This window comes from Macaca thibetana, chromosome 19 (assembly GCF_024542745.1).
Source record: "Macaca thibetana thibetana isolate TM-01 chromosome 19, ASM2454274v1, whole genome shotgun sequence".
NCBI classification, from domain to species: Eukaryota; Metazoa; Chordata; class Mammalia; order Primates; family Cercopithecidae; genus Macaca; species Macaca thibetana.
The window spans coordinates 29,035,375-29,055,154 of NC_065596.1; the positions used below are offsets into that span (position 1 = coordinate 29,035,375).

General features: G+C 57.9%; 4 protein-coding genes across 5 annotated transcripts in view; 2 read left to right on the forward strand and 2 right to left on the reverse strand.

Moving 5' to 3' along the window:
* The window catches only part of GRWD1 (glutamate rich WD repeat containing 1), a 152,411-nt gene that overhangs the window by 74,092 nt on the left and 58,539 nt on the right, over positions 1-19,780 (forward strand). The gene's annotated exons all lie outside the window — the stretch shown is intronic.
* Positions 1-19,780, reverse strand: part of TMEM143 (transmembrane protein 143) — a 170,232-nt gene that overhangs the window by 44,031 nt on the left and 106,421 nt on the right. The gene's annotated exons all lie outside the window — the stretch shown is intronic.
* Positions 854-13,764, reverse strand: KDELR1 (KDEL endoplasmic reticulum protein retention receptor 1). Of its 2 annotated transcripts, XM_050772521.1 has the most exons (6): positions 13,736-13,764; positions 12,586-12,655; positions 8,258-8,358; positions 7,784-7,942; positions 2,791-3,043; positions 854-1,609 (listed from the first exon to the last, which is right to left on the reverse strand). In XM_050772521.1, exons 1-6 carry the CDS (start codon positions 13,745-13,747, stop codon positions 1,575-1,577), a joined length of 630 nt encoding a protein of 209 aa, XP_050628478.1. In that variant the 5' UTR covers positions 13,748-13,764; the 3' UTR covers positions 854-1,574. The 2 variants fall into 2 exon arrangements, with proteins under 2 accessions (XP_050628478.1, XP_050628477.1); XM_050772520.1 differs by lacking the exons at positions 12,586-12,655; positions 13,736-13,764 and adding an exon at positions 9,087-9,397.
* GRIN2D (glutamate ionotropic receptor NMDA type subunit 2D) overlaps positions 13,123-19,780 on the forward strand; it is a 54,814-nt gene continuing 48,156 nt past the window's right edge. The window contains exons 1-2 of the mRNA XM_050772376.1: positions 13,123-13,461; positions 16,853-17,343. Of these exons, the coding sequence (XP_050628333.1) occupies positions 16,879-17,343 (465 nt within the window). The 5' untranslated portion in view covers positions 13,123-13,461; positions 16,853-16,878. The remainder of the gene's footprint in view (positions 13,462-16,852; positions 17,344-19,780) is intronic.

The following is a 19,780-nucleotide window of genomic DNA, read 5'->3' on the forward strand; positions in this document are numbered from 1 at the left end:
GTGGTGAAAAGAGCTGCGTCCCATCCATTCAGATCCAGCCATCTGTTGCCATCCAGAAATGAGGACCCAGCATTGTTAGACTGATGGTTTTTTTTTTTTTTTTTTCAAGAGAAGCCAGAAATCTAGATTCTAGACTTTAATGTGAAAATCTGGTTTTTAAAGGCTAGCGACCCATTATTTTTTTAAGAAAACAATGCCTCAACAAAAAATGTCAAGTTAGGGTGGGATGGGGGCTGCCCACGTGTGGTCCCTGACATACATGCTCTTTTTTTTTGTTTTGTTTTGAGATGGAGTCTCACTCTGTCGCCCAGGCTGGAGTACAGTGGCGCAATCTCGGCTCACTGAAACCTTCGCCTCCTGGGTTCAAGCAATTCTCCTGCCTCAGCCTCCTGAGTAGCTGGGACTACAGGTGTGCACCACCACGCCCAGCTAATTTTTTTCGTATTTTTAGTAGAGACAGGGTTTCGCCATGTTGGCCAGGCCGGTGATCCTGACCTCAGGTGATCCACCTGCCTCGGCCTCCCAAAGTGCTGGGATTACAGGCATGAGCCACCATGCCCAGCCAATGCTCCTGAAGGTCCTCTGCAACCCTGAGGGTTTGGAGAACCATCAGACAAGTTCTGTGCCAAGGTAAGAAGACTCTTCAAGATTCTCTCCAAAACTTCTTCCCAGCAGCACCGCAAGGAACTGCACAGCTGAGAGTCTTGGGAGACCCAGTTTCTCCTCTTCCTGCTCCTCCCAGGCCTCGTCGCCTGCAGATGGTCAACAAGGCAAAAGCAGAAGCAGAAAGAAGGGCAGGGGCGAGACCCCACACACGCCAGAGACAGAGCGGCAAGGAGCAGCGAAAGAAAGGTTTCATTTTCTTCTGTTTATTTCAAGAGAACAAAGGATCAACCATCAGTTCTGTACAAAAACATGGTGTGAGAGCCATGGGACCCTCGGCCCAGCCCCCTTCCTGCACTTGAGCCCCGGGCCCCCCTAATTTGCCAAAAAACCATGAGAAGACCAAAAAACTCAAACTCTGGGGGAAAAAATTACTATGAAAAAAAATCAGGGGAGACCTTCCTGGGCCTCCCTTTCTCCCTATCCCCAACCTAGAAATTTAGGGGGGGTTGCGGTTCATGGCCATGGCAGGAGGTGGGGCAGATGGGTGTCGGCAGATTTAGTGTTTGGCAACCAGTGGGGCTGGGGGTGGGATCTGGGAGGGAGCCGAGGGGCCTGGGGAAGGGAAAAGATCTTGGACCCTGCCCCGGCCCCCAGGACACTCAAAAACACTTTATAAAAATTGGGGCCACAAAGTAGAAGAAAAACAAGTCATCAGAATCAAAAACTAAAGAGTGGAAAGATTTTTTTTTTTTCTTCTCTAAAAGGCAAAAAACTACAAACAGCCCAAGTCCTGAGCTCCCCAAGACCTGGATCCTCCACTGTCCCCCTGAAACCCGGCAGGAGGCGGGATGGGGAGCGCGAGAGGTGGGCTCTTAAAAAAGTCACCCCTGGATGGGAAAGTTCTTCATCTTCTGCCGCCTTCCTCTGCCTCCCGCCGCTGCCGAGGAGAGAGATGGAGAGGACCGGGGCTATGCCGGCAAACTCAACTTCTTCCCCTTTAGGACTGTGAGGAGAGAAAACAGGGAGGACGTTACCGCTGGGGCCCCTGCAGGGAGGGGACAGTCTCCCACAGCCAGAGCAGGGCAGGCACACTAGATGGGCAGGTCCACAGGGAGGGAGGTCCCCAGGACTCACAAATACATTCCTGGTTTCTTTCTTTCCTACCCCTTCTCGCTACTGGCAATTCTCTTTCTTTTTTTGAGACAGCATCCCACTCTATAGCCCAGGCTGGAGTGCGGTGGCATAGTCACAGCTCCCTGCAGCCTTGACCTCCTCAAGCAATTCGCCCACCTCAGCCTCCTAAGGAGCTGGGACCACAGGCATGCACCACCATGCCCAGCTAATTTTTTAATGTTTTATTTGTTGTAGTGACAGGGTCTTGCTATGTTGCTCTGGAACTCCTAGGCTTAAGCACTCTCCCAAAGTGTTGGGATTACAGGCATGAGCCACTGTGCCTGGCCAATTCTCTTTCTATGTATTTTTTAAGGGTTTTTGTTTTGTTTTGTTTTTCTGAGACAGGGTCTCACTCTGTCACCCAGGCAATCACAGCTCACTGCAGGCTTGAACTTCCCAGACTCAGGGGATCCTCCCACCTCAGCCTCCTGAGTAGCTGGAACCACAGGTGCATGCCACAACACCCAGCTAATTTTTCTATTTTTTTGTAGAGACAGGGACTCGCCATGTTGCCCAGGCTAGTCTCAAACTCCTGGGCTCAAGCCTTCCGCCCGCTGTGGCCTCTCAAAGTGCTGGGTTTATAGGCGTGAACCACCACGCCCGATCGATTATCTCTCTTTACTTGTTCATTCACCATCTCCTCCACCAGAATAAAAGGGAAATGGAGGTCTTTGTCTGTCTTTTCTCCTCCTACTGTATCCCCAGAGCCTAGCACCTGGCTGGGGACACAGAAAGTACTCAATACGTTCGTTGAATGAATAAATGAACGAATCTCAGTGGGCTGAGTCCCTGCCCTGCCTGGCCTGCACTCCAAGTGACACGGGGGCTAAGGACAGAGGCTAACGGTCTGAATTCCTAGGAGGATGGTGGGCCTGCAACCCCAGAAACCAGGTGAAGAAACGCTCCCTCCTTTGCATAATACAGGGGTAAGGAGACAGACCCCAGGCTCCAGGGAGGGCAGGAGCCGCAGAAATAGGAGGTTCCCGTCCAGCCGCCCCACATCCCGGCTACCTTTGGTGATATAGAGGTAGAAGAAATCGCAGTAGAGGACTGTCTGGACCAGGCCTGCCACGATGGCGATGAGGTCGAAGAAGCCCTCGAAATGGTAGCGCCAGATCCAGTTGAAGAGATAGAGCGTGCGGTAAACGCCCAGCGCAAACAAGTAGTGGCTGGTGATGGTCTCCGCCTCGCCAGTCTTGCTCACCATGAACAGCTGCGGCAAGATGGCCACCGACTCCAGGTAGATGGAGAAGGTCCAGAGGATCTGCAGAGAGACCAAGGACAGGATGAGGTGGGAGGGGACAGGGCGGGAGAGAAGGCAGAGGACGACATGGCAGTTACAGGTGCTGCGAAGGTGGAGAGAGAAGGGAGGTAGTCCAGGCGCTGCCACGTGCCACACACAGTTCTGCCTGAGTTACTGATTTAATCATCACCATGGCCCGGCGAGGAGATCCTATGATTAGCACACTTATTCTACAGATGAGGAAACTGACACCAGAGAAGGTAAGATACTCGCCCAAGACCATGTAGCCAGCAAGCAGCAGAGCAATGATTCGAACCAAGGATCTGCGGTCCGTCCTCATGAACACTTTGCAGTCGAGCCTCTCTGAAAGGCAGGCTGGGCTGGAATCTTGCCTTGGAAATTTCCCTTCCTTTTTCTTCTTTTTGAGATGGAGTCTCACTCTGTCACCCAGGCTAGAGTGCAGTGGAGCGATCTCAGCTCACTGCAACCTCTGCCTCCTGGGTTCAAGTGATTCTCCCGCCTCAGCCTCCTGAGTAGCTGGGATTACAGGCGCCTGCCACCACACCCAGCTAATTTTTGTATTTTCAGTAGAGACAGGGTTTCACCATGTTGGCCAGGCTAGTCTCGAACTCCTGACCTCAGGTGGTCTGCCCGCCTCGGCCTCCCAAAGTGCTGGGATTACAGGCATGAGCCACCGCGCCCGGCCCACATGCCATTTCTTGCGGCATGTTGCACATGCTGTTCCCGCAGCAGGAAAAGCTCTTCCCCACACTGTCACACATCTGCCTACTCCATATTCGCCCAGCCTCAGCTCATCAGTCACCTCGTGAGAGGGACCCTCCCTGGCCATCCTTCCCCCAGGACTGTCACACCATCTTATCTCCTTCCTGGCCACCCGCACCAGCAATTGAGCTCCGTGAAGGCTAGGATCCTACTTCTTGTTCACCCCACGTCCGTAGCACCTAGTACAGTTCTTGAATGAGTGAGGAAATGGGAGCGAGCATCTATAAAGGGGTCCCCATGTGCTCAGCACAGGCCACCATTTAGGGAGCAGTGACAACCATCATTCATGAGCAGGACAGGACATCATGGGACAGGGGAGAAGACATCTGCCAGCCCCCTTTCAGTCCCCAGCTCCCTGAAAGTGCCACCTGGGGTAATGTGTGATCTGCAGACACACTGAAACCTCCCCTCAGAGTGCAAAGCCAGGTGGCAGGTGTGGCTCCTCGGCTGTCTTGGTTAGTGGGAGGAAGGTGGGGGCACCAGGACCTGTTCATAACAACTCCAGCTTTTCTAGCATTTACGACATCCAAGGCACCGCTCCTTAGGGTGTTCACTGGCCTGAGCCTTAACCCCATGAGGTAGGTACTATTGTCATTCCCATTGTACAGATGAGGAAACTGAGGCCCAAGGGATAAGAAACGTGTCCAGATTCCCACTGAGGCAGGTAGAGTCCAGGACCTGCTCCCAGAATCCTGCAGAATCCTCCAGAATCTTCCAGGGAGGCTCTCGTCAAGCCAGGTTAGTTAATGCTGCTGGGACACGAAACCATGAAATTCATGCCCATTCAACTCTTACCCCTGGGGTTGCCCTTAGGGAATAGAGTCATAGCTCAGGCAGAGATAGAAGGTCTGTTGCATTTTTTTTTTTTTTCCTGAGGCCGAGTTTCGCTCTTGTCACCCAGGCCGGAGTGCAGTGGCGCAATCTTGGCTCACTGCAAACCTCCGCTTCACGGGTTCAAGTGATTCTCCTGCCTTAACCTCCCAAGTGCCTGGAATTACAGGCACTCACCACCACGCCCAGCTAATTTTTGTATTTTTTTTTAGTAGAGACAGGGTTTCCCCACATTGGCCAAGCTGGTCTTGAACTCCTCACCTCAAGTGATCCACCCATCTCAGCCTCCCAAAGTGCTGGGATTATAGGCGTGAGCCACTGCACCCAGCCCTATTGCATTTTTATCTATTCCATGATGTCGAATTTTTTATTTTTTTATTTTTTATTTTTTTGAGACGGTGTCTTGCTCTGTCACCCAGGCTGGAATGCAGTGGTGCGATCTCAGCTCACTGCAACCTCTGCTGGCCAGGTTCAAGTGATTCTCCTGCCTCAGCTTCCCGAGTAGCTGAGATTATAGGTGCGTGCCACCACGCCCGGCTAATTTTTGTATTTTTAGTAGAGATGGGGTTTCAGCATCTTGGCCGGGCTGGTCTTAACTCCTGACCTCGTGATCCATGATCCACCTGTCTCAGCCTCCCAAAGTTCTGGGATTACAGGCATGAGCCGCTGCGCCCAGCCTGTCTGAATTTTTAAAGAATATTTTCCTTAGGCCAGGCATGGCAGCTCACACCTGTAATCCCAGCACTTTGGAAGGCTGAGGCAGGCGGATCACTTGAGGCCAGGAGTTCAAGACCACCCTGGTCAACATGGCAAAACCGTCTCTCCTAAAAATACAAAAAAATTTCACCTGGGCATGGTGGCCGCTGCCTGTAATCCCAGCTACTCGGGATGCTGAGGCATGAGACTCTCTTGAACCCGGGAAGCAGAGGTTGCAGTGAGCTAAGATCATGCCACCGCACTCCAGTCTGGGCGACACAGCAAGGCTCAAAAAAAAAAAAGAGGCCTGTGTTCTGGTCTGGCCTCCTCCACCTTTAGCAAGCCGCACTACCTCCCTCAGCCTCAGTCAGTCTCCCCATCCTCAAAATGGGTCTAGTAATCCCTAGTCAACAGGACAGTTATGAGCTAAGTCAAGGGCTTGGATAAGTGATCCAAGCAAGGTGATAACAATATATTTGCAAAATCCAGGATTCCCGCCACAGTATGATGCAGCCTCCCTCTGGTATCTCTGACCCATGGGCCAAAGTCACCCTCTGTTGGATTTGTCTGGCCTGTACAGTGCTTTTAGAGCTATATTTTGAAGGCCAGGCACAGTGGCTCATGCCTGTAGTCCTAGCACTTTGGGAAGCCGAGATGGGAGGATGGCTTAAGACCAGGAGTTTGAGACCAGCCTGGTTAACATGGCAAAACCCCATCTCTACTAAAAACACAAAAATTAGCCAAGCATGGTGGCAAGCGTCTATAATCCCAGCTACTCAGGAGGCTGAGGCAGGAGAAACACTTGACTCGGGAGGCGGGAGCTGCAGTGAGCCAAGATCACTCCAGCCTGGGCGACAGAGCGAGACTCCGTCTCGAAAAAAGAAAGAAAGCAAGCAAGAAAGCAAGATAGTTTGAATCTGTGGCTAAAATTTTAAAATGCGACATCTTGCCTGAAAACTCCTGAATTATGGCTTCTGTTGAAAAGATCAGCACATCTGGCCACCCAGGCCTATCTTCCTATAAGGCAGGAGTGGGCATAGGTAAGAAAAGGTTGCCCTGAATTTATTATTCCTGCCAGGCCCCAGGACGCAAGAGATCGCAAACTTAGCATTGGTTCTCCCAAAATTCCTCCCAGGAGTTTGTACAGGTTCCAGCAAAAACACCATAGAATAAAAAAATCATAACAGCAAACATTTAAAAGTATGAGAGATGGGACTAAACACTTCAGTCACCGAACACTGACACGGCACTTCCTACCTCACCCCAGACACTGTGCTTTATTCATACCAACCTCTCATTTGAACCCGATGACACAGGAACTGATTATCTCCATTTTACAGATGAGGAAACTGAGGCACAGGGTAGTTATGTGATTTGCCCAGAATCCCATAGCTGCTATGTGGTAGAGGCAGGATCCAAATCTTTACACTCTGATTCTAGAGTCTTTATGTGTTTTGACACCAGGCAATGCTCCAAAATCTCAGTAAATTCTCACAATGACCTGATCACAACTTTACAAATGTGGAAACCGAGGTACAGAGAGGTCAAGTCACATGCCCAGGATCATGCTAATAGAAACTAGCAGATTTGGGGCCAGGCATGGTGGCTCATGCCTGAGGTCAGGAGTTCGAGACCAGCCTGGCCAATATGTTGAAACCCTGTCTCTACTAAAAATACAAAAATTATACTGGCGTGGTGGTGGGCAAATCTGCAATCTCAGCTACTCAGGAGACTGAGGCAGGACAATCACTTGAACCTGGAAGGTGGAGGTTGCAGTGAGCCAGAATCGTGCCACTGCCTCCAGTCTGGGCAACCAAGCGAGGCTGTTTCAGAAAAAAGAAAGAAAGAAAAAAGAAACTAGCAGATTTGGAATTCAAATTCAGGAAGGCTGGGCCAGGTGTGGTGGCTCACACCTATAATCCCAGCACTTTGGGAGGCCAAGAGAGGCAGATTATTTGGGAGTTTGAGACCAGCCTGGTCAACATGCGAAACCCTGTCTCGACTAAAAATACAAAAATTAGCAGAGCATGGTGATGTGCACCTGTCTTCCCAACTACTCGGGAGGCTGAGGCAGGATAATTGCTTGAACCTGGGAGGCGGGGGTTGCAGTGAGCCGAGATCGTGCCACTGCACTTCGGCCTGGGCAACAGAGTGAGACTCTGCCTCCAAAAAAAAAAAAGGATCCCTAAGCCTCAGTTTCCTCATCTGTAAAATGGGGCTGCTGAGAAAGGTAAGTAGGTGAAATGCTTAGGGTAGTGACTGACACATAGTGAGTCTTGCTGCTGTTGTGTGAATCTCCTCTGACCCCACAGCCCATGCACTGAACTTATGCGTCCTAAAATAAGGCAGTTTGGGCATAGCCTGCAGAAGGAAGCCTGTGAGAGGGTCTCCTGTCACCGCTACTCTGCCACAACCATCCCCCCAAATAAGGAGTCACAGCAAGGCGCCTACCTCCAGAGGGGTGAAGTCATGATTGACCAGGAATGCCAGAATGGCTGTGGGAACGACCAGGAACTCCACTCTGAATGTGTCATGGTTCCCATCGTAAGTGGCTTTGAACTTGCTATAAATCAACCAGACCGTGGTGAAGGAGCAGGCTATGTAGACCACCTGAGGAGGAGGATGATGAGAAGGGGCCTCAACTCACAGGCCAGAGTCTGTGCCCCAGCAGGCTCAGACCCAGGAGTCCAGACCCCTCCCTCAGACCCAGGAGTGCAGGCCCCCAGCCCCTCCTCCCTCAGACCCAGGAGTCCAGGCCCCCAGCCCCTCCTCCCTCAGACCCAGGAGTGCAGGCCCCCAGCCCCTCCTCCCTCAGACCCAGGAGTGCAGGCCCCCAGCCCCTCCTCCCTCAGACTCAGGAGTCTGGGACCCACACCCGGCTCCAGTGCTTCAGTGGGGGCCAGAGGGGTGGGGAGGAGTCTCTACCTTCATACACGTGTTGTAGAGTGAGATGTAGTTGGTGAAGAGGTCCAGATATCGGGCAGTGAACACCACAGCAAACAGGACCTGGCTCTTCCCTGAAATTCCTGTGGTCCAGAGAGAGACAGAGAGAGGGAAAGAGAGAGAGGGAGAGAGAGAGAGAGCGAGCAAAAGAGAGAGGAGGCTGGGGGTGGGCTGCATGGGCAATAAACTAAGGCACGGCGCCCGGGACCAGCCTGGAGGCAGCTCTGGAGTGCAGCTGTCCCCGGAGGCCTCCCCAGCCCGCCCCGCCTCATCAGGGCCCTTTCCCACGGCCCACAGCCAGGGGGCAGCCCAGGCCCCCGAAGCTACTCCAGCCCGAGGCTCCGTCCCAGACTAGGCCTCATGGCCACCCCTGACCCCCTCAGGGTCCTCCTTCAGTCCGGACCTGAGGTGGGGCCTAGGGAGGACCTCCCCTGACCTCAGCCCCCCGATCTGGTCACCTTCCTCCCGTTCCCTTCCTGGCCGCCACGGTCCACGTCACCAACTCACAGCCACCTCCCCGCCTGCCATGGTTCCCTGTTCCCGGTCCGTGAACCCTCGGGCTGCCCAGACTGAGGCTGGGGGTGGCTGAATTGGGGGCCTAAAGCCATTCACATCAAACTGTATGCACCCCCGCCAGTCTGGGGAAGGGAGCTGATCCCCTGGAGACCCAGAACCTAGAAGAGAGATCCCCCAGCAAGCAGTGGGGGTGGAACCTGTGCCCCTAGTGCCCCCAAACCCTGCCTGAGTCCTGGGACGCCCCCAGCCCCCGCCCTCAATCTCTCTCCTTCGCCAGCCCTGGTGGGCCTCTCACCGGCACACGAGCGGGACTTCCAGATTTTGAGCAGTAGCAAGATGATGGCGAGGAGGTGGGAGAGGTCTCCCAGGAATCGGAAGAGATTCATGGCTGGGGGGCCCTGGCAGGGCTGAGTGGGAGGGAGGCAGGCTGGCGGGGGGCTGCCCCCCGAGGCTGCTGGTCTGAACGGGAGGCTGGGCTGGGGGAAAGGGAGAGGGACCCTAGGTGCGCTCCGCTCCGGGGAGGGGACTCTGGGAGGGGGAGCAAAGGCCGGAGCTGGCGGCGGAGCTGGAGCCGGGAAGAGGGAGGAGAGCGGGAGGGGGAGGAGTCCGGGCCGGGAGGCTCCGCCCCCGAGGGCGGGGCCCGGATCCCCGGCGCCCCCTATCGTCCACCTCCTGCTTTGCCGTGGCGGCGCTAAATGCACCCCCAAAGCTGCCCCTTAGGAACTTGGGAGGGTCGCAGGGTTCGGAAAGTGCCAAATCCGGCACCGGCTTGCCCAGGCAGTCTGTGTCTCTGGAAGGGACGCAGTCTAGTACACCACCCTCAGCCCTTGCAGGGATGTAGAGGCTGCCCTCTGAGCTTTAAAAATCCTGCAGGAACCCAGAGGCTCAGCTGCCAGCTTCTGCCCCTTTCAGGCACTCTAGCTCCAATCCCCCAGAAGACAAGAAAGATACCCCACCCACTTCCTCCCCTAGACCCAGGACTCAAGGCCCCAGCCCGTTCGTCAGACCCAGCAGTCTAGGTCCCCAGCCCCTCCTCCCTCAGACCCAGGAGTCCAGGCCCCCATCCCCTCCTCCCTCAGACCCAGGAGTCCAGGCCCCCAGCCCCTCCTCCCTCAGACCCAGAAGTCCAGGCCCCCAGCCCCTCCTCCCTCAGACCCAGGAGTCCAGGCCCCCAGCCCCTCCTCCCTCAGACCCAGAAGTCCAGGCCCCCAGCCCCTCCTCCCTCAGACCCAGAAGTCCAGGCCCCCAGCCCCTCCTCCCTCAGACCCAGGAGTCCAGGCCCCCAGCCCCTCCTCCCTCAGACCCAGGAGTCCAGGCCCCAGCTCCCTCCTCCCTCAGACCCAGGAGTCCAGGGCCCCCAGCCCCTCCTCCCTCAGACCCAGGAGTCCAGGCCCCCAGCCCCTCCTCCCTCAGATCCAGGAGTCCAGATCCCCAGCCCCTCCTCCCTCAGACCCAGGAGTCCAGGCCCCAGCTCCCTCCTCCCTCAGACCCAGGAGTCCAGGGCCCCCAGCCCCTCCTCCCTCAGACCCAGGAGTCCAGGCCCCCAGCCCCTCCTCCCTCAGATCCAGGAGTCCAGATCCCCAGCCCCTCCTCCCTCAGACCCAGGAGTCCAGGCCCCCAACCCCCTCCTCCCTCAGACCCAGGAGTCCAGGCCCCCAGCCCCTCCTCCCTCAGACCCAGGAGTCCAGGCCCCCAGCCCCTCCTCCCTCAGACCCAGGAGTTCAAGACCCCCAGGTCCTCCTCACTCAGACCCAGAAATCCAGACACCCAGCCCTCCTCCCTCAGACCCAGGAGTCCAGGCCTCCAGCCCCCTCCTCCCTCAGACCCAGGAGTCCAGGCCCCCAACCCCCTCCTCCCTCAGACCCAGGAGTCCAGGCCTCCAGCCCCTCCTCCCTCAGACCCAGGGGTCCAGTCCCCACAGCCCCTCCTCCCTCAGACCCAGGAGTCCAGACACCCAGCCCTCCTCCCTCAGACCCAGGAGTCCAGACACCCAGCCCCTCCTCCCTCAGACCCAAGAGTCCAGGCCCCAGCCCCTCCTCCCTCAGACCCAAGAGTCCAGGCCCCCAGCCCCTCCTCCCTCAGACCCAGGAGTCCAGACCCCCAGCCCCTCCTCCCTCAGACCCAGGAGTCCAGACCCCCAGCCCCTCCTCCCTCAGACCCAGGAGTCCAGGGCCCCAGCCCCTCCTCCCTGAGACTCAGCAGTCCAGGGCCGCAGCCCTTTTCCCTCCTAGGATGCTGTTCTTTGGAACTTAGGGTCCCACCCCCACCATCTTATGGCTCAAGCTTCCTAACCTTAAGAATCTAGATCTACGGTTTCTTTCTCCCTTTACGACCCACACATTTAGGCCCTGATTCTCTTCTTTTTCAGCAATGTGCACCTCACTCTGCTCTCCCAGACCTTGAGGATGAAGGAAACAGGAACCCCACCCAGGAAGCTCAAGGCTGAAACTCTGACCCAAACTATCTCAGGAGCCCCTGGCCCTGGCTTCCTCCCTGCTCCAGAATTTCTGCCCTGCCCACACACACACACACCCTCTTCCACCCTCAGAGGCCCAGCGGTCCTGCCCCATGCTCTACCCTAGAGCCGCACAGGTGGCTTTATAAAAGTGCCGGGCCCAGCCCCCTAGGAGGGGAATAGTGGGCATCTGGGTGTGGGACCCTCGGGGAACAGCCTGTGGTCTGGACTCCTGCGTCTACGAGGAGACAGATGCTGCTTCCCTTCTGGATGATGGGGTACCCACAGGTGATGGAGGCCAGGGTCCCTCAATAAAAGAAGGGGAGCAGGCATGTTGGTTTCTTCAGAGGGTTGGAAGGACTGGGTCCAAGGGGGACATCCACGAGTCTTGGGTCCCTGAAGGTGGCTTGTACTGGGGGAGAGTCTGGATGACAGAGTCCTTAAAAGAGACTCTGACTTGGAGGCGGGCCCCAAATCCCTGGGTCCCAGTGGAGAGGGGACTCCTGGGTCTGAGGGAGAAGGGACTGGGGGGCGGGACTCCTGGGTCCACGGTGGAGACCTGGTTTTCAGGCCTGGCCTTGTGGGGCAATAAAAGCCACAGATTGGGTCTTAGTATGGCGAACACTGAAGTCAGGGAAAGGCCTCCTGTTTCCAGAGCCTCAAGGCAGGGATGGGGCAGAAGGCAACAACCCCCAGACCTGAAGTCTAGCTCTGAAGCTGATGTCTCCATACCGGGTTCTGAGTCCCTGCTCAGTCCCCAACCCGACTTCTTCCTTCCGTTTTATTTTCAGCCCCTCACTCCCCTGTCCCAGGAGGAAGGCAGAGGCTGGTAGCTGGGGTGGGGGGCGGCCCCCTCCCCAAGCCTAGCAGGAGGAGGGGTCCCCAGGGAGGCCAGGAGGGGGGGCTGTGGGTCTCCCGGCAGTGGCGGACGGGGACTGAATGTTAATCGCATCCCGAGTGAGTGTGTGTGTGCGAGAACACAGCAAGTGTGTGAGTCCCTCCCGCTCCGGCTCCTCCAAGCCGCGGCCGCCGCCGCCACCCTCGCCCGCAGCCTCCCGCAGCCTCCCTCGGCCACCGGTGCCCTGCTGGGGGGTGTCGCCTGGGTGGGTCCGCCTGGCCCCCAGGGGTCTCTTGAGCGTCTGCCATCTGCCCGGTGAGGATCTGTATGTCCGGGTGTCTGAGGCTGGCTGGTGGAGGGGGGGTGTGTCTGTAAGCGCTGCGGCGGTGGAGGGAGGGAGGGGTCTGTCTGTCTATACCGACCCTGAGCCGCCTGCCTGGGTGTCATGGGGCCCCCACTCCTTCCCCCCGGCCCCCCCAAAGCCAGATGGATGGTGTGTACCTGGGTTCTGTGCCTCCTGCCTGCGTCCGGCCAGGCGTCTGGGCGTCCCCGGCTGCCTGTGTCCTCCTGTCTGTCCAAACAGCCCCTATTGGCAGTGGCAGCCTGGCCCCCATTAGACCCCCCACTCTGTGTGTGTGTGTCTGTGTGTGTCCCTCCTCAAGCTCTGGGGGTGTTGGGGAATCCCAGGGAAGTGAGGTCGTGCATGTGTGCGTGTGTGCGTTTCTGCCTGTGTTTGAGAGTGGGGGCATCTGGGGGGGTCTGGAGGTGGCCAAGCGAGGAAGGGAAAAGCAGTTCCCTAAGCAGGCAATCTCCCGCTCCTCACACACACACACACACACTAGCCACCAGCTTCAGAGGTGACCCAGACAGACAGACAGACACAGACGCTGGAAGGGGGGGTGGGGGGGCTGAGGGCACAAAGCGGGGGTGCGAGTGAGCCAGGGAGAGGCGGGACTGGACACATGGAAAGGGGGGAGGAGCCGGGGCTGAAGCGGCAGAGGGGGGCACCCCGGGTGGGCGGAGGGGGGATCCCCACGGGGTCGGGGCAGCAAGAGGACACCCCGACAGCCTCCGCAATGTCCGGGGCCCAACTTCCAGAGCAACATGTGTAGCCACGTCCTCGCCTAGTCCAGGTGGCCGCAACCTTGCGGGAGAGACAGGGCAGGACAGGACCAAGGAAGAGGAAGGAGAGACGGAGCCAGGGACAGACAGGAGGTCTGGGCTGCCGCTGCTGCCGCCACCACCACTGCTGCCGCCCCGGGGCCTGCCCCCCGACATCGGCTCTCTGAGCCCTCCTCGGAATCTTGGGGTCACTGGACACCAGGTTCCGGTCCTGGCCCCCCCACCATCCCCCCAACAGAACAGGGTCATGAAAAGGTAAGGCGGGGACAGGGGATGCAGGGGTGGTGGTGGGAATGTGGACCCCCAAATCTAGGACAGGGGAAGTTGGCCAGGAGCCTCTTGGAGGGAGGGGGGTTGAATGGTGGGCAGGGGTCTTGACCCCCACCTAGCTCCCCTGTCCCTCAGGGACTCTCCTCCACCCTGTCTCTCTCTCCCTCTCTGAGCCCCTTTTTCCTAGGTCCCTACACCTCAGACCTTTCACGCCCCCCATTTCTCTGACACTTGACTCCCTCTCCCCAGCCCCACATACCTGATGCCCCATATCCCTGTGCCTCCATCTATCTCACTTCTCCCTGTACCCCCCTCCCTGCATCAGTCCTCCCCATCGCCGGCCGGCCCTCTCCCTCTCTCCTCTCGCTCTCCCCTCCCATGTCAGAGCTATGAGTCTGCTATTAATACCCCTGCCAAGGACCTTGAGGGCATCCAGGCCCCCAGCACCCCTCGCCCCAAGCTCCCACCCCTTCCTCAAGGTTCTGGAACACCCTTACAGCCTCTTCCAAGCATCAGGATTCGGGTGGGGAGAGACCGGTGTTGTGTGTGTTGGGGGGTGAGGGGGGAGGAAACGGGATGCCGTCTGCAGCACAACTCGACGTTGCGGGGGGGAGCTGTTGATCAAAGTGGCCGCTTCTCTATTCTGTGTTGGATGCTGTGGGGGGCAATGAAGACAGGGACACCCTAGGAATTTCTGGCACCCTCCTCCTCCTCCCCGCTTGGGGACAGGCTGTGCTATGTACAGGATCTAAGTGGGGTGACTAGGGAGGCTGGGGCTGGGGGGGGCACCCAGGATGTTGGGAATGATGGGGTTTGAAACCTTAAGGGAGGAGAAGAGTGGGAACCCAGACTCCTGGGTCCTTGGGGGAAGAGGGGAGCTGGGGACCTGGACTCTTGGTTCCTGCGGGGAGAGGAGGCTGGGCACTGGAGTTCCAGAGTCTTGGGGCAGGAGGGCCCAGCCTCCTGGGTCCTGGGAAAGAATAGGACCGAATGCCCAGACTCCCAAGGCCTGGGGGAGGAAGGGTCTGCCGGAAGGACTCCTGGGTCTTTATGGGAGGAGGTAGGGGATAGCGCTTCTGACTGAGGAAGGACAGGCTGGGAGCTCAGTCTCCTGAGTCCCTGACAGGGCAGGGGATGAGAGTCAGGGACTTTAGCCTTGTGCAGATGGAAGTGGAAACGGAGGCTCATGAGGAGGTGGAGATGGAGGCGAGGGTGGGGGTGGGGGGTGTCGAGAGGCTGGACTCTGTGATCCCTGAGGGTGTGGGTTCTGGGGGCTGGGCCTTCAGAGTCCTGGAGGACTGGGGATGTCCCTCCTCTGTCCCTGGAGTGGGGGAGGCTGCTCTCCCTAATCCCTGTGGGAAGGAACTGAGCATGCAGCCCCCGTGAGAAGGGTGGGGCCAGGGGCTGCCCTCCTGGGCCTCGGCAGGGAGCAGGACCCGGGGTCCCTAAGAGCAGAAGCCAGGTAGGGGTGGGTCTGGGAGAGGCAGAGGAGGGGCTGGAGGGTGAGCAGCCACTGGGAAGGGAGGGGAGCGCGAGTGTTAACCCCGCGGGGGCCAGGCCACAGCTGTGGGTTATTTTGGGGCGGAGTGGGGGGGTTATTCTGAGCGCTGATTGAGCCAGCTGCTTGGGGAAGGGCAATGGAGAGGAGGGGCGAAGAGGAGCCAGGACTGGGGAGGGATGGGCATACTAGGAGCCCCCACCCCCTTCCCTGGGGAGACAGGGGCCGCGATCTCTGGGAAGGTGAGGTGGTGGGCAGAGGGGAGGGGCTGTGGTCTCGAGGCAGGGGGGTGGGGGTGGGCCTTTCCCCCACCCTGGCTGGCTGTGGGGTGGACGAGGCCTGCGCTACCATGGCAACCGGACAGGAGCCTGACAGCCAGGAGAGAACCCTTCCCTGTCTGGACCCTCACCCCTTCAGGAAGCCCCTAGTGCAGACTCCAGTCCTTCTCTGGGAACCAGGAGTCCAGACTCCCAGTGCCCTCCTCCCTCAGTCCCAGGCAGGACCCAGGAGCCTGGCTTCCAGCCCAACCACCCCAGGCGGCTAGTATTCAACAGGGGACACAGGAAGAAAGGCTGTATTTCTTGTAATTTACCAAATTGCTCCAGGCTGGGTGCCAGGGACCCCTCCGCCCCACCCAGCTCTCCACAGCTGTGCCCCCCAACCCCACATCCCAGCTGGGGCCATGACTCTCTTTCTTTGAGAATGAGGGGACAGGGGCAAGAGTAAGGGGACAAAATGGGTTAGGGGTCTGTGGTCAGGGTGAAGGGTAAGGTCACCCAGGGATATTCTCTCCTTGGGGTGCCCCACTAATTTCTCTTTCTCTCTCTCTCCCCACACACCTGACCCCTTTTCCCTCTCTCATTTTTTCTCTCCCTTTTATTTCTGCTCCCTCCTGCCACTCGCTTTCCCCGCCTTACTTTCATGTCTGTGCTGGGCACCTCCCTGGTGGGGGTCCCGATCTTGGCCTTGCCTCGCTATTTCTGTCCTCCTGTTTTCGCTCCGCTCTGCCTGCCTCCCTCAATCTCAATTCTGTTTCCCCATCCCTTATGTGTGCGTGTCTCTTGGCGGCCTTGGGGTCTCCATCTCCCTCTTCCTGCCTTGCTGTCTTCTTCTCTATCCAACTTTCTTGCCTCACTTATCTCTCCCGCCTTCCTGCATCTCTTCCCGCCTCTATCATCCTCTCCCTGGGCCTCCCTCATTCCCGTTTCTGTCACTCCGTCCTCTCTCTCTCCGTCTTCTCCCTGTCTCTGTTGCTTCTTCCGTCTCTCCCTTTTTTCCTGCCACTCTTTCCCTCCCTGTCTCCCTGGGTCTCTCTCTATTCCTATCTTGATCCCATCTCTGTGGGTCTCCCCATCCCCACCTCGTCTGTCTCTCTTCCTCTCTCCCCTCTTACCTCTGTATCTTCCCCTGACCCCATTATCCACCCTTTGCGTCTCCCCCAATCCCATACACCACTTCTTCCTACCTCTGTCTCGCCCTATCTCTGCGTCTCTCCCTGTTTCACCTCTTCCTCTGGTGTTTCTTCCCCACCTCTCTCTTCCACCTCCCTCTGCTGTGTCTGTGTCTCCCTCTGTCTCTGCCTGTCTCTCCTCCATCTCTCTCTCCCTCTGCCCGTCTCTCCCTCTCTGCCTGTCTCTCCTCCATCTCTCTCTCCCTCTGCCCGTCTCTCCCTCTCTGCCTGTCTCTCCTCCATCTCTCTCGTCCTCCGTTCCTGTCTCTCCCTCTGTTCCATCACCCCGACCGCTCCCTGTCCTCCCCATCTCGGCGCCTGTCCCTCGCTGCATCTCCTCGGTGTGTCTCTCTATCTCGTCTCCCTGTCTCTGCGTCTCCCGTCTGTGCCTCCCTCTCCTCTCTGTCTCTCCCGGCCCTGGCGCTCAGAGGCCGCCCGGCGGGGCCCGCAGGCGATGCGCGGCGCCGGTGGCCCCCGCGGCCCTCCGGGCCCCGCTAAGATGCTGCTGCTGCTGGCGCTGGCCTGCGCCAGCCCGTTCCCGGAGGAGGCGCCGGGGCCGGGCGGCGCCGGTGGGCTCGGCGGGGGCCCCGGCGGGGCGCGGCCGCTCAACGTGGCGCTCGTGTTCTCGGGGCCCGCGTACGCGGCCGAGGCGGCACGCCTGGGCCCGGCCGTGGCGGCGGCCGTGCGCAGCCCGGGCCTGGACGTGCGGCCTGTGGCGCTGGTGCTCAACGGCTCGGACCCGCGCAGCCTCGTGCTGCAGCTCTGCGACCTGCTGTCGGGGCTGCGCGTGCACGGCGTGGTCTTCGAGGACGACTCGCGCGCGCCCGCCGTCGCGCCCATCCTCGACTTCCTGTCGGCGCAGACCTCGCTGCCCATCGTGGCCGTGCACGGAGGCGCCGCGCTCGTGCTCACGCCCAAGGTGCGCGCGACCGGGGGCGGGGCGGGGCCACAGGAGGGGCGGGTCTGGGACAGCCAGCGGGGGCGGGGCCTAGAGGGGGCGGGGACTGTCCTGTGGGTCCGCATCTGGGACAAGCCGGGCCCAGATGGCAGGCAGGGCTTAGGGCTAGGTAAGAGGCGGGGCTGACTTGGAGCGGGCTGGTCTGTAGGGTAACCTGGGCTGTTAGGGTCAGAAAGAGGCCAGTCCTCGATGATCAGAGTATAGGGAGGACGTGGGCCCATTCATTGTAGGTAAAGGTCTGTGGAAAAGGCGAATCGAGGGAAGGGTTGGGGACTGGTAACGAAAAGGGACTAGCCCCAGATGGCAAAATCTGAGGGAGGGGTGGGATCTAGGATCAGCGCAGGAAGAAGTCAGTTGAAAAGGAATGGGCCCGGGCGCGGTGGCTCACGCCTGTAATCCCAGCGCTTTGGAAAGCCGAGGCCGGCGGATCACTTGAGGGCACAGGAGTTTGAGACCAGCCTGGCCAACGTGGTGAAACCTCGTCTCTATGAAAAATACAAAAATTAGCCAGGCGTTGTGGCGGGCGTCTGTAATCCCAGCTACTCGGGAGGGCGAGGCAGGAGAATTGCTTAAATCCGGGAGGCGGAGGCTGCAGTGAGCCGAGATCGTGCCACTGCACTCCAGCCTGGGTGACACAGTAAGACTCTGTCAAAAAAAAAAAAAAAGAAAGAAAGAAAGAAAAGAAATGGAGTTCAGAAAGAAAGGGGCGAAGTCTAGTGGAGAGGTGGCAGCCAGGAAGTATCAGAGGTATCAGGTACCAAGGACAGAGTTTAGGGAGGCGTTCGGCCAGTTGAGCATAGGGTCTAGAGGTAGGCTAGGGATGGAGGAACCATCTTCTAAGTGGAAGAGTCGGAAAAGAGGAGGAGTCATTAGAGAGAGGAGGACGAGCAAGGGGTAGAACTAGGAAGCAAGGAATTGAGGTTTAGGGAGAGGCCAGCCAGGGAAGGAGTGAGTCAGGAAAGGGGGCGGGGCTAGCCAGTTAGGGCGGGGCAAGGTAGGGGCGGGGTCTAAGCACTCTAATAAAGGGGTGGGTCTAGGGAGGAAGCCGGTCCTGAGAGTAGGGTTTGAGAAGGGGTGTACCCTCTGTGAGGTGTGGAAAGCTAGAGTCCAGAGGATGGGCAGGAGGATGAAGGCTTATGGTGGAGACGGACCCAGCCAATGAGAAATCAAAGCCAGGAGCCTGCTGGGGAAGGGATGGTAGAGGCTGGAGCTGGCCAGAGCCTGGAGAAAGGCCTGACTCCCAAGGGCACAGAAGGAGCCAGTTATGGCAGACCTCTGGTAGAGAAGGAGAGAATTGGACGAAGCCTGCCCTGTGGATTGAGAAGAATGGGTAAGCTAGGAGGTGGGGCCTGAGAAGGGGCGGGGCCTCTTCAGAGGTGAGGCCAATGCAACCTTGACGATGGAGCCACCTGAGTGGGTAGAGCTTCATTCAATCTGCCCATTCCCTGCTGTGCGGGCCTGCGGCTGTGTGACTGCATCACTGTTGTATGCACAGGCTCCTAGTACTCCTGTCCAGAGCGTTCTGGGAAGGACCTCTGTCCAACTTTTTTGTTCCCCTTGGCATGGTACTTTTCAGAGATTTGTAGGTAGATACCCTGGGAGGCAAACTTATTTCTTAACTGCCACTTCCGAGGCATACTCAAAGACGTGATCCCTCGTGCCTTCATTGCTGCTGAGAAGTGTGATCCGCTCTGTTTCATTGTCCGCTGGGCACTGTGGTCGGCTCAGTGTACGCCCATAGCATTCTGGGAAATGTAGTCCCCTTGCTGCCCCCGGATGGAAGAAAGAGTGATCTTCGCAGCTCCATCTGTGCCCCATTGAATGCTGGGAATGTGGTCCCCTCAGCCCACCTTCACCTACTGAAGGAAGAGGTTCTCCTTGCGTTACAGTAAGACCTCATTTCCGGCCAGATGCCGTGGCATACGCCTGTAATCCCAGCACTTTGGGAGGCTGAGGCGGGCGGATCACCTGAGGTCAGGAGTTTGAGGCCAGCCTGGCCGACATAGAGAAACCCGTCTCTACTGAAAATACGAAAATTAGCCGGGCGTGGTGGCGCGTGCCTGTAATCCCAGCTACTCAGGAGGCTGTGGCAGGAGAATCGCTTGAACCTGGGAGGCGGAGGTTGCAGTGAGCTGAGATCGCAGTGAGCCGAGATCGTGCCCCTGCACTCCAGCCTGGGGGAGAGTGAGACTAGGTCTCAAAGAAAACAATAAACAAAAAGACCTCATCCCCTCAGGACAGCTGCAGTGTCCCCTACGCATTTTACCACAGGCATGAGCCTAGGGAAAAAGCCCACTTGCTGTTCTCATTGCATTACAGGAAGATTTATTGAGAGCTGATTCTGTGCCAGGGCTGTTTTAATTCCTGGGGAATACAGTTCTAGAGGGGGGAAAAAAAG